This window comes from Cyprinodon variegatus, unplaced genomic scaffold, assembly GCF_000732505.1.
Source record: "Cyprinodon variegatus isolate N-32 unplaced genomic scaffold, C_variegatus-1.0 Scaffold1186, whole genome shotgun sequence".
Lineage (NCBI taxonomy): Eukaryota > Metazoa > Chordata > Actinopteri > Cyprinodontiformes > Cyprinodontidae > Cyprinodon > Cyprinodon variegatus.
The window spans coordinates 98,097-110,351 of record NW_015151639.1 but is presented as its reverse complement, the minus strand read 5'-3'; the positions used below and the strand labels follow the sequence as shown (position 1 = coordinate 110,351).

The following is a 12,255-nucleotide window of genomic DNA, read 5'->3' as shown; positions in this document are numbered from 1 at the left end:
TTTTTATAGATCAACAGATGGGCCCCTTCCACGTTTTTAAAAATGTCACTGCAAATGTTTTTAAAGGCACTCTCTGCCGACTGGCATTCTTTATTTTACCATTTTTTATGGATTACCTTTTCCTATAGCATTCTTCATAAATAGAAATAAAATATTCTCAACCCATTAAAGTATTTTTTTCTTTTTACTTTCTATTTGCTTTTTAAATAAACGCCTGTTAAAGTTATACCCTTACAGATTCTTATCTTTGTTATTCTTAAAAGATGAAAAACACTTAACAAAAGTTACTGTTCATTCTTTGTCACCTTGCTTTAAATTAATTGAAAGCACTTTCACAGCATTCATGTTATTTCACCAACCTAAACTGATTATTTCTTGATATTATATATTTTGGCAATAAAGCGTTATACTACTGCTATTAGTTAAGTTTAAAGGCCTTCAGATAATATGTTTTAATGAAATGATTTAACTAAATCTCACTGTGTCTGATAGAGGGAAATTAAACAGTTGAAGTAATGTTATAAACTTTGTTTCCCCTTTTGCTTTAAAGTTAAATCTGGAGCATTTTCATTTACAGAAATATGAAAATAAGAAGATAGGAATGATTTAAAATGAATAACAAAGAAACTAAAAATCAATTTGTTTTTCCTTTGTTTGCAGAAAATCCTTTTTTCTAGAATCTTTGAACCTTCTGGTCTCAGCAGTTCCATTGTGATCGATGCATATTTTTCAGTCAAAAACAGCTTTACCTCTTTTTCCTGTAAAACATGTGATTTGCTGAAGTTGACAGGAATGGAGTTCTCCCATGTTTCTCTGTCGCACAGCGGCTGGTAGAAGGTGGGGCCGATAAGCAAACTCCCGCCTTTCGCCATGGCGGACTCTGGAGGAGGCAGCTGTTCGTCCAAAGGTGTCTTTTGGGCTTTTTCACCCTCTTTACACTTTTTCATGCTCAGGTCCAATGTTCCATTTTCATCTACCTCAATGAACATATCCTAAAGAAGGAAAAAAGTTAAAAACCATGACAATCTGCTAGAGAAATGATTTTTATTTGTGCTGTGGGATTAAAAAAATGAAAAAAATAATAGATCTTTAATAATTACAATAAGCCAGCAGCTGTGCTGTAAAACTTTCACCCTCTTCTCTGTAAACATGTATAAAGTGACTTGAAACGCAGAGCAAACAACGTATTTAAATAATTCATACAGCAGTTATCTCACACCAGACAAAATACCAAACTAAGCCAGCATTAATTCTGCTGAACACAAAAAAAATAATCACTGGTGTGTAGTTTGTTTTTTGTTTTTTTTCGGTGACAGCTGTGTCATCTGTTTTCTAGGACGCACAACCAAGATGGCAGCTGGGAGTCAGTGTGTGTGTGTGTGTGTTTGCATGCCTTTGAGATTGGGGGGTTGGGATGTTGGTTTTAGGTCATCATTATTAAACCAAAAATTAAAAAGCTTAATGTGGCATAAGTTTCCCCTGCTGACAGATGTGTTTGCTGTTTGTGTATTGGGATTTTTTTTTTTTTGTGCTGAAACGCTCTACTATGATGACTTACGACTGTTTTAAGGTATTAAAAGTTAGACCTCAATAATTGCTAAAATCCTTATGTTTATATAAATGAAACCACCTACTCAATCCATGTGTTCATTAAACCTTATCTATGGTAATTCATTCTCTCACTAATAGTAGAGCGATCAATTAAAAAAATTATTTTCATAAATGTGACTGTCAAATTTAATTATCCTGTAGTAAAAAAGGCATCAGTGTAAAATTAAAGAACTTTAAACACTCTTTTTGTACTGTAATTTAATTTTAGAAGAAAAGCATTTGATTTATTTTCTCTTTTGTGTTACTGAATAATAACAACAGCTGTTTCACACTTTTCCTTGTTTTTTTTAAGCTTTTGGTTACATTTCTTTCTTGTATATAATAAAGTGTAATAAATTTACATATGCATATAAGTTAAGCATCCAGTGACATATAACACTCTAAATATGGCCCCGTCTTTTTCAAACGCGAAAGCTGTTCTTCATTTTGTGTGTCTGTCCAAGACAACTAAGCTGCAAACGAGAACAGATGATTAACTTGCTAACACTGTTTTATTCATTCAGTGGGCTGGTACCTGGTACAGGGCCACATTCTCAGCTCACCAAGCTGGGAGACAAGGATCTGTGCTGTGTAGGTGTGGAAACCTTGAATCATCTACAGTACACAGTGCACGTATGTAACCCACAGAATGTGATCAATATTAATCATGACGTGAGTTGGGAAGAAGTTGAACACAATGCCATGTTGGGCATTTGCCGAAAACAGAAGACATTTTGATCTGCACACATTTTCCAGCAAAGAGTTTGGATTTGGTGTGAATTAAACTTTTGATATGTTAACTCCTTCTGCTAATTGGCTTAATCCATTTGAAGGCTTCTAAAGACGATCTGGTGTAGACACACAGCCTATGTTGGATCATATAACTAAGCAAAATATCCTCTGCCATCTGCACTGGGCAAGACGCATCTTCAGACAACAGTTCAAGGGTTTTACGTGCCAGCTGATGTCAAAACAAAATACAATGCCGCATGTTTCACCCCCCATAAAAAGAAGAGAAAAAGACAAGTGGCTGAAACTAGAAAAGCCAGCAGATTTGATTTCCTCTTCTGATGTGATTCATTGTTTTTCTGACATGAAAATCGCCCTTTGAGAGTGCTTTCCTCTGCATCCAAGAGTGATAAAAGAGATAAAACACAGTATATGTGTTTATTATTATTAGAATTATTAGATTTTCTTCCTTTACTGCCACTTTAGTACTAAGCTTGAATTCTTTGCACCAAAATCTCTTGTTTCCATTTCTCTTTGCTCCCAAAACAGAGTTTCTTTAAAGAGCCACACAAAGGACCTTTCAAACAGTTTCATTTCATTACCTTGGTGGAGGTTGCTAAAGCCTGGCTGCTGATGGTCTCTATGCTCTTCCGGTAGCGGGTGGAGAGGTTAAGGATTGCAGTTGTCGCTGCCGTGGCCTGAAGGCTGTCCTCTTTTTTGAACTGACTAGGCGGACTGTGTTGACCAGAGATGGGCACGTGGCCACCGGAAGCTCCAAAGATGCCAGAATACTGCTGAGGTGCTAAAAGACAAGCAATTAGCCTGCTGGTTACTTACTGAAGCACAATTCTGTCAACTCACACATTAAAACTCTCTGAAGTATATAAAGGAAATTTATTTTACAAAGATTTAGACATGCGTTTAAAGTGAAACTTACAGTCGGGGTAGTGGGACATTTCCTGGTCTTGGTTGGCCCCCAGCAGCGGCTGTTTGCCGAAGACCTGTGCATCAAAGCTGGCATAATCAAAGCGGATTCTGCTGTACTTGTCCATTTCTTTTGTGAGGCTGGTTTGCAAGGCTGCTACTGGATGAGATAGCCTGTAGTTCAGCTGGTTCATTTCAAACTTCTTTATTAAGCTGATGGCCCTAAAAGCAGAAGAACAGAAAAGTGAGTCTTATTGTGTTAAATCATTTCAGAACAAAGGTGCCTAGAAAAGTTAATAAAAAGCAGTAAAACTGTAGACATTGTGTTTAATCATTGAGGGATGCCAGTGCTTTTGTACACATGGAGCCTGGAATCTAATGTGTGTTGTAGATCCACAGTCAGGTTGCCAGACTAATTAATATAGAAGGAGTGGGCATCCTGCCCATGATATATCCACAGGGAACAAAGAGTTCTGCTCTTTTATCATTCCTAATAGAGGGGAACTCACAGGAGCAGCAAACGTCACTTATGTTTGCTTGGAAAGCTCAGATTTAGGCTGTGTGTTCAGCTGGGATCAGGCAATTAACATTTTCCACTTTTTTTAAATAACGGTAGTCTTTATCAGTTGTTGTTTTGTTTTTTTTCAAATGATCTCAGCTGTGTTTAATAAACTGACTCCACTACTGAGCTGAAATGTGATTGTTTGTCTACATGCGTTCACACTGAGAGCATTGAAAGTCTTAAAAATATGGTCTGGCGCCATACCTCGGTGAGCGGTCAGGCGTTTGTCTGCACTTCGGGTTCTCATCCTGAGGTTTGGAGATTTTCACTGCGGCGGCAATGGGGCAGCCGGAGAGACTGGTTGGGGAGGGGGGGTAAACACATTAACAGTGTAAGAGATCGCCAAACAGGGTGCAGATTTTCTAATGGCTTATATCTGTGGATGTACCTCCGGTGGGTGCTACGGTTGCTGTTGACATGGCCCCTTCCTGTGCACCCAGGTGTAGGGCACTTGAGGACGTTTTCATGCATTGCCAGGACTGCATAACGAGGAAACAGATGACATTAGCTTAACACAAGATGTACCAAAAAAAAATAAATAAAAAATCAAACCTCAAAATGTTATAAGGATATAAGTTAAAATACCTATTTGAAGCAAAATTGTTATGCCACAGTGGAAGGAATGTAATACTTATTTTTATTTTCCTTCACAATATCTATATAAATGAAAAATCTCTTTTGTAGAGATACATCTGGAAAAAAAAGTTTCCACATCTTTCCTGCTAATTATTTACTAGATTTAGGTCTAGACTCTTATTCTAATGCGCCGATCCATTGTATGTTTGTGGCTATTTTGTAGTTATTTTCCTGTTGGATGGTGAACCTCAGTCTCAGATCTTTTATAGCTTTTGTTTCAGGATTACTCCTTATCCAGTTCCCTGTCCCTGAAGAAAAGCATTCCCACAGCAGGCTTCTACCAAACCAATGTTTCATAAACATGCAGGGCTGAAGCAATTAATTGGATTAATCTTGTTTAATCTATTATTAAAATAATCATAAAATATTTAGTAATCGATTAATCGTTAGCTGGACTATAGAAACTGTAAAATATGCATTTAGCTGACAGAGCAACCCATTCAGAGCAGTAATTATATCAAAATTGTAAAAAATAAGTAAACATTGTGCATTTAATATTAAAAAACTTTTTTGTCTGTCAATATACTCTATCCAGAATTGATCTAGTGGAAAGGTTTCAGTTTCACCTGTTAAATTTAATTAAAAAATCTTCCTTAAGGAAGCTGTGGCTAAGCAATAATTAATAGATTAATTGAAAAATTAATCGATTTGCAAAATAATCGTTAGTTCAGCCCTACAATAAAATTGTTGGCAAAATAAAACTGTGGTGATACTTTTCTTCAATAGAAGTGACAAAAGCTTTTACAATTTTAGATTTTATTAAATTAGTATTTTCTAATTCAGTTCAAATGTATGCGCTATCTTTGGTTTCTCTCCCGTTCAAAAACAAAACGACTCAGAAAAAAATAAACAAGATTTGAAAACTTTCAAAAGGGTTGATACTTTTCATTTCTGTGTATAAGCTGATGTTTTAAAGAACTAGTACACTAAAGCCTACATGAAGAAAGGTCCATATGGACAGTGAATGGATAAAAACAAAAAACAAAAGACGGTTTAGTTATTGAGTAAAATGCTGTAATGTGGCTGAAATGTAAACAGCTTAGCAGGAGAGAGGAAGAAGAAAAAAAACACAAGACAAGATTACATTGTTTAAAGTAAACGCGTTGTTAAAGGTCCGCTCTGTATCCTTAGAAAGTTCTCCTCTGTACGTATCCGCCAATTAGTTTGTTGGAGTTGTCTATTTATTTTTGAATTCTTGCGTCTGGAAGCCCTTTGATTTGCAAATACAGCCTGCAGTCTAAGAGCATGTGCTTTTTTGAAAAACTTAATTACTTTTTCTGTTCCCTTTTGTAACATTACCGTTTAATGTCCCATGTTTGTTGAGTTATATGGAAATGACTTAACAATCGCCAACATTGAGGAAAAAAGGGGAATTCAATATTCAAACATTATGAGTAAAAGAAAGAAAATCCTTTAAGTTTATGTGCAAAGTTTTTGTTGCTCATCTTTGAATTAAACTAAATGCATAAGCAGGCTTTTGTTGTCTTTGGAAATGTGCTAAGAGGTTTTCAATTACTGCGGCTTTTTGCAAATGGTGAAATCGAAAGGGTTTTTTTGTAAGTAAAAATCAGCCCACTTAACGGCGTTGCTTCAGCTACTCACTCTCTGGGGGAACTCGGACTTTGTGAGGACATCCAGACAGACTCCTGTGATGTGGGTACAGGCCCGTCACATGACCGGTGCCATCACAGCCGGGGGTTGGACACTTTATATCCTTTTTATCTGTCCTGGGAGAGTCTACAGACATAGGAAAAGAGCAGATTTTTTACAACAGATAAAATGGAATTGTCTTTGTTTCGAATGTGAAAAATCAAGAAAAGTAAATGAATTGTGCATTTAAAGATTTTGCAGTGGTCTAAATGTTTAAAACAGATAAACCAAAAGATTGAAACATCATCCACGGTTTTTCACTGCATGCATCTATTAAGCCGTCGCTTTAGTTAAGGCTACAGTGTAACACGGAGCGTTCACTTCTTAATGCCCATCCATCGAAAGATTACATCCAGGATTACATATTTATCTGCAGTCATTTGAAGAATCCCAGGGAAACATGAGAGGTACTTTAGGAGGATTTAAGACTTATGGTCATGGTTAAATATCCCGTTGATTCCTATCAAAATCCAATATTCTGAGTAGCACCAATTCCATATTAAAAAAAATGTTCTTCTTTATATTTTAGTCTGTTTATTTATTACCTCACTTGTTGCCAAAATGTTTTTAGTCTTTAAGAGGATTTCCATCCTCTGATTCCCCCGCCACCCCCTGCATATGCTTCCTTTATTCCTTTCAACTGTTTTTTTTTTTTTTTTCTAAATAAGTCGTCTATCTGATTTGTGCTAGATGAGGCTTCTGTTTTTTTCATTCTTAAACAAGAATATTTCAGATTGGTTGGCGTTAATACCTTTCCCTCCGTGATAGTTGAGCCTGCTCTCTATGTCCATCATCCTGTGATGCCTTCTCTCGCTAGTCATCTGCTCCAGCAGGAATCGGTCCATTTCTCTGTAGGCGTGGTGCAGGGCCTGCCTTTGCTCCGTCTGCAGGGCAATGGCCTGCTCCAACAGGCTCAGGTTCACTCTCCCTCTGCTCATGTCGAGGCCTCTCTCATGGAGGCCCAGAGCCCATCCGTCCAGCCTAGGCAGCCTGTCTACCTCTGTCTCCCCCTCGCTGTCCTCCTCAGTGGGGAGCAGCCTGTACCTTACAGCTTCGGCTTGGAAAATACTCTGTCTGCCTATAGGGCAGCCCGGTTCAGACCCCTCCTTAATGTGGCTGTTTCTGCATGAAAGATCTTCTGAGGCTCTGGAAGGGCTGCAATTTGAGCTGTTGTCTTTGGCAGACAGAGACAGGGGCTCCCACTCAGCTTCCCTCAAGTCTCTGTATGGACTTTGTGGCGACGAGCTGTTGCTTATCCTGTCTTGACTTTGGTCCTCTTCTTCATTATTAGGGAACTCCTCATCCTCCTCCACCATTAGATGCTGAGATGTGTCCGGCTGGCACTGGGGTGAACTGTTAGGCGAACCTTCAGGCCATCCAAGCAGACTGCAGGACTTCGAGGCAGCATCCAGGTCACTGTTGTTGTTAGCCAGTCCATTCACTCCTTTCAGATTTTCATCTAAAACAAGATGACAACACTTATTATTAGATTCAATACTGGACTTGAGCTGTCGTTACCCTAAGAATAATGATATTTGTATTTCTTTAGTAATCTTTAGCAAAATCCTTTAATGGGTTTAGTTTATTTTTACTTCTTTGAGAATAATATTCAGAGGAAAACATGTTTTTCTAAGGATCCACAGGGATTTGTAAGCATACATGCTATTGGGGATTGATGATTAACAGATATAAGGTTGCAAGATTTCCAAGCAATTTGGACATTTTCTTTTAAAAACATATGTAAAATCTTCCTTCTTCTGTGGCATAAGGACCGCAATTGCTTTTCACTTTGTTGTTTCCATCTGGAGTAAAAGCTCAATAAAGATGTACAGCATGATTATGAAAGGATTTGCAGTGCATAGGCATAAAACACATTTTTTATTTATTCATGATCTTTGTTATGAAGTGCTAGCTGAGGAGCAAAATATTATCTGTCAAATCTGCTTTTAGGAGCAAACAATTGTTGTTTTTTAGGTGTAACACTACCGAAAAATGGGAGATTATTTCAAAAACGAAGAAAAAAAATCAAAAATGTTATTATTAAAAATGAAATTCATCATAGAACTAAGCAGAACTGGGTTTTGTTTCAATAAAAATAAAATAACATTAAAAAAGGAAATATGTCAGTAGCACTGGTGTCATTCTACTGAATTTGTTAACATGATCTAAAAATCAGAATGTCTATTATGTGATTTACTTAGAAAATCCCTGAATCCTCCAGCTCTTGAAGCTGGAAATATTTGGCACATTTTTATCAAAAATAATCAACACACAAACCACAAAATATCCAACTGTTAACAGTAAATGAGCGTAAAATTTAAATGAAAAAAAGTGTTTTATATTAAATATAAATCATAATAAAAAAGGATATATGTCGTTTTTTTATGTATGTTATATCTCTGCCAGTTAATGTCACACATGGTGGATATATGGAGCAATTTATGATCTTGTTTTCATGTCTGTGTAAAAAAAAAATCAGCATGTAGTTGAACTTCTAATATCAATTTAATGTAGTGACAGTTCTAAGAGAAATAACGCAGAGTGTGATTCAATAAATGTTTTTTTCTTTTCATAAATCCCTTTCATTTTAACACACATAACCTATCTATTGGCAGCATTGCAAATGATTAAACTCTGGACATATTTGAAATATTTTGCAGAATATTGAAGAGAAAAAGACCTTTTTTTTCCCATCTGGGTTATTTTGTAAAGTGCTCTTAATAATTTTGTTTGCATTAACTCAAAGATCCTTTATCATTTAGAATAAATCCTACTCAAATGCGCAGAAGATTTTAGAAAACGTCGATCCGGTAAAGAGACAAAGAGGGTTAGGGTTATCCCTGAAAATGCATCGAGACAACACTTTATTAACACTGCTGATCACATTAAATCATGGTCAGTGATTAACAAAGGAAAGCTATCATCTGGATTGATTCAACAAAATCTCTCCTGATCCTCAAGCCATTTAAACTTATGTGTTATTAAAGCTTTTTAGAATATGAGGTTTTTTTTGTTTTTTTTACTTTCAGTCGGCTAAACTGGAGGTCTTTATATCCACTTAAGTAGCCGGACATTAGAGTCCAAACTGAAAGCAGGATTCAATAGATTGAGAAGACTGATAGAAATGGATTGTGAGGAAAAAAAGAGGAAGATATAGATACAGGCATTAGCAGAAAGCTGCGACTTAATAACGAAAAACTCTTAATCCTGGCCAAAAGAGCTTTAAAATCATAGGAATTATATGGTGCTGATGAAACAAAACTAACTATTAGTGAAAATACAGGATTTTGGGGCTTTGTTAAGTATGTGGGAGTTTTAATGTCTGGCTCAGGAAACATTTCAGTGGGTCAATATTCCCAACTGGGAGAAAGAACCGGAAAAAAAAAAAATCTAAAGGCAAACCTTGTTGAATGAAAAATTAAAGTCAGTAACACGTATTTACATTTATGAAGCAAGGGTTTTTGTTTTTCATCCAGATGGACTCCCAGGCCTGACACAGCCGCATACAGTCAGACAAACACACACACCCACACACACACACACACGCTGAAGTGTAGTGAAAAAAAAAAAGGAAAGAGATGGAGGAAAAAAACTTGGATCTCTCGGCTGGTTTGTGTGTTGGAACAGGTGAACAGTTTGTACTCCAGAATAGCCATTACCAGCACTCTGCAGCAGGGCTGCAGTTGGCTGGAGCTGAACGCAGCGTGGCTCAACAAAACAAGAGGCTTATTTTTTCCTCCCTTTTTGTTAAAATGCAGATATGACCAGCTTCCCGCCGCAAAAACAAAACAAAAAAAAATTCTTACAGCTTCCAGTCCACTTTTCCAATTTTTGTTTTTCCACCGAAAATAGCCCCATGATTCCGACAATAACAGCAAAATATGCTGTGAATATGCTTCACAATATTCTTGTTGTTTTAGACACATTTGAAATGTATTTTTTGTAGTTTTGTTTTTTTCTTTTTCAAACTAACTCCACTTATTAACGGTTTATATAAGGAAACATAAACAGCAGAAACCCAATTATAAACAGTGAATTACCTGAACAAAACTGTAATGTAATACAAACCCAGGAAACAAATAAATCCAATTTTTTTAATAAATCCACACAATTTTGGTGAGCCTCTCTCCTGCCCATTTAACTACACACATGTGTACTATAATGAGCTGAAGACATTATGCCTAATTATGTATTAGACTATGTTAGAGGGCCTAACAAAAGCTTTTGAAAGGGACAATTACGTTTGTTGCTTAGTTACATCGTTAAAAATATACTGAATCAGTACAGATTATAGTGGGCGAGAATGCACACGAACGCTACGAGCGCTGTTGCCAAAATGCACAAAATTCAGTTAATCTGGGAAAAATAAAAAATAAAAAGGATGAAATCAGCAAGAGTATAAGTAATGTAACGGGACAAAAAGAAAATACATAAAAGCAAGATATTGTAATATGAGAAAAATAAAGGAGGAAAGAAGCATCTCAATTTAAATCAAACTGCACTGGTGCACGTCTTCATTCAGTTTTTTATTGTATGGAATCAATGAGTTTTAGCTGGCTATTAAAACAGAACAGATGAGGGGTCTGAAATCTGGCCTCATCAAGAGAGGGTAAAGCAACGCCAAAAATATCATGGCAGATCAGCTGTCAAAACTTCAATTTGCGGACGTGAGACACAACTAATGTGGGCCCAGCAGTGTAGTCTTTCACTTCCACTGCACAATGACTGTGGCTGTTGGCTGATGGTAGAGGGAGGGGAAATATGAATGCAACAGATGGGATTTTAAAATTCAGCGTCAATTGTTCATCAAAACAGACAAAACAACAGGACATCTGTTTACCTGCTGGAGTGTCAATGTTCCTCAGCTCTTCTTTGTCCTGTGGCGGTGCCAGGTCCTCGCTCTCCTCTTCACAAGCGTCGCTAGGGCTGTAGTGGCGGGGCTTCATCAGCAGGGACTTTCGCTTATTGACAGGAGCGCCCTGCACCCCATCTTGGGCGCTCCTCTTCCTCGCTGCCGACCCGTATGGGCTGGAAAAAAGGGGGTAAGCATAGGCAAAAGAGGTGTCAAGATGCTCATTTTAAATTGTAAAAATGCTGGGCTTTAATCTACATGCTAGTAGATTAAGTATAAATCTTCGAGTGGATCTGAAGGTTTTCTAAAAGTTTTTTAGGATTCAAAATCTCACCTGTGGCTCTCAGTGACGCAGTCAACCAAGCCTGTGAAAGAAAAACCAGGAAGTATTAGACGTAAAGCCCTGTTTACGTTTCAAGCCACAATGGCACAGCATCTGTCTTCAAAGCTCCATGGTCACTTACAACTTCTGGAGCCTTGCTAATGAAAGTTTACAATGCACTGTAAATATTTGCTCTGCAGATAATGTCTTAGGGATGATATGATGCTGGCCTTTTCACCATAGATTTTACAACGCCACAGTATCAGTATAATCAGCAGACCAGTGTAGAAGTGGACTCCTCATTGATCTGAAAAAGACCTCTCATTCAGCCTGCTCACCCTCTGGAAATGTGAAAGTAGCTCATCCTTTGACAGAATTGACAACATGATCTAAAAGGCTAAATCTATTTCCCCAGAGGGGGTCCTGCCTAAATTTCATTTACAAGTTGCACCTCTACTCCCATAAAGCACAACGAATAATAATATCGTTCATGATTTTTCTTTTATTTCTGATCTCAGTCGGGGTAATAGGCCCATCGTGATCAGAAAGGCTCTGCAAGCTTTGCACACTTGCATGTTGACATATCCAGTTTAGAGGTTTTCAATCACACAATACACAGAGACACGCACTCCTTCACTAATTTGGAGCCTGTGTTTGAATTTAATGAAGTTATTCCCCTCTGAATAATGAATGGTGGTGCAGTGCTCTTCAGATTGCAAAGATAATAGATAAAACTGACAGTTATAAAGTTGGCTTGTTGAACTGATACCCCTAACCTATAATCATAAGAGGGTTGTGTAGTGTTTGGGTGTGGGTGTGTATATGTGTGTATGCTCATAAGCGCTTAAAGCAGAAGTCTGAACTCACCTGTGCTACTGTTGCATGTTTCAAAGGTTTGCTCCTCACCTTCGGAATCCATCTGTAACAAAAGCATCATATATGCAGATGATATACTGATTTTTTTTTTTTTTTTTTTTTTTTTTTTTTTTA

General features: G+C 37.3%; 1 protein-coding gene across 3 annotated transcripts in view; it reads right to left on the bottom strand.

Moving 5' to 3' along the window:
• The window catches only part of st18 (suppression of tumorigenicity 18, zinc finger), a 36,316-nt gene that overhangs the window by 7,163 nt on the left and 16,898 nt on the right, over window positions 1-12,255 (bottom strand). For all 3 annotated transcript variants that reach the window (XM_015401131.1, XM_015401133.1, XM_015401130.1), the window contains exons 3-12: window positions 12,133-12,184; window positions 11,278-11,308; window positions 10,932-11,119; window positions 6,843-7,550; window positions 6,044-6,178; window positions 4,194-4,284; window positions 4,010-4,102; window positions 3,257-3,465; window positions 2,922-3,121; window positions 750-992 (exon numbers count right to left, since the gene is read on the bottom strand). In XM_015401131.1, the coding sequence (XP_015256617.1) occupies window positions 750-992; window positions 2,922-3,121; window positions 3,257-3,465; window positions 4,010-4,102; window positions 4,194-4,284; window positions 6,044-6,178; window positions 6,843-7,550; window positions 10,932-11,119; window positions 11,278-11,308; window positions 12,133-12,184 (1,950 nt within the window). The remainder of the gene's footprint in view (window positions 1-749; window positions 993-2,921; window positions 3,122-3,256; window positions 3,466-4,009; window positions 4,103-4,193; window positions 4,285-6,043; window positions 6,179-6,842; window positions 7,551-10,931; window positions 11,120-11,277; window positions 11,309-12,132; window positions 12,185-12,255) is intronic.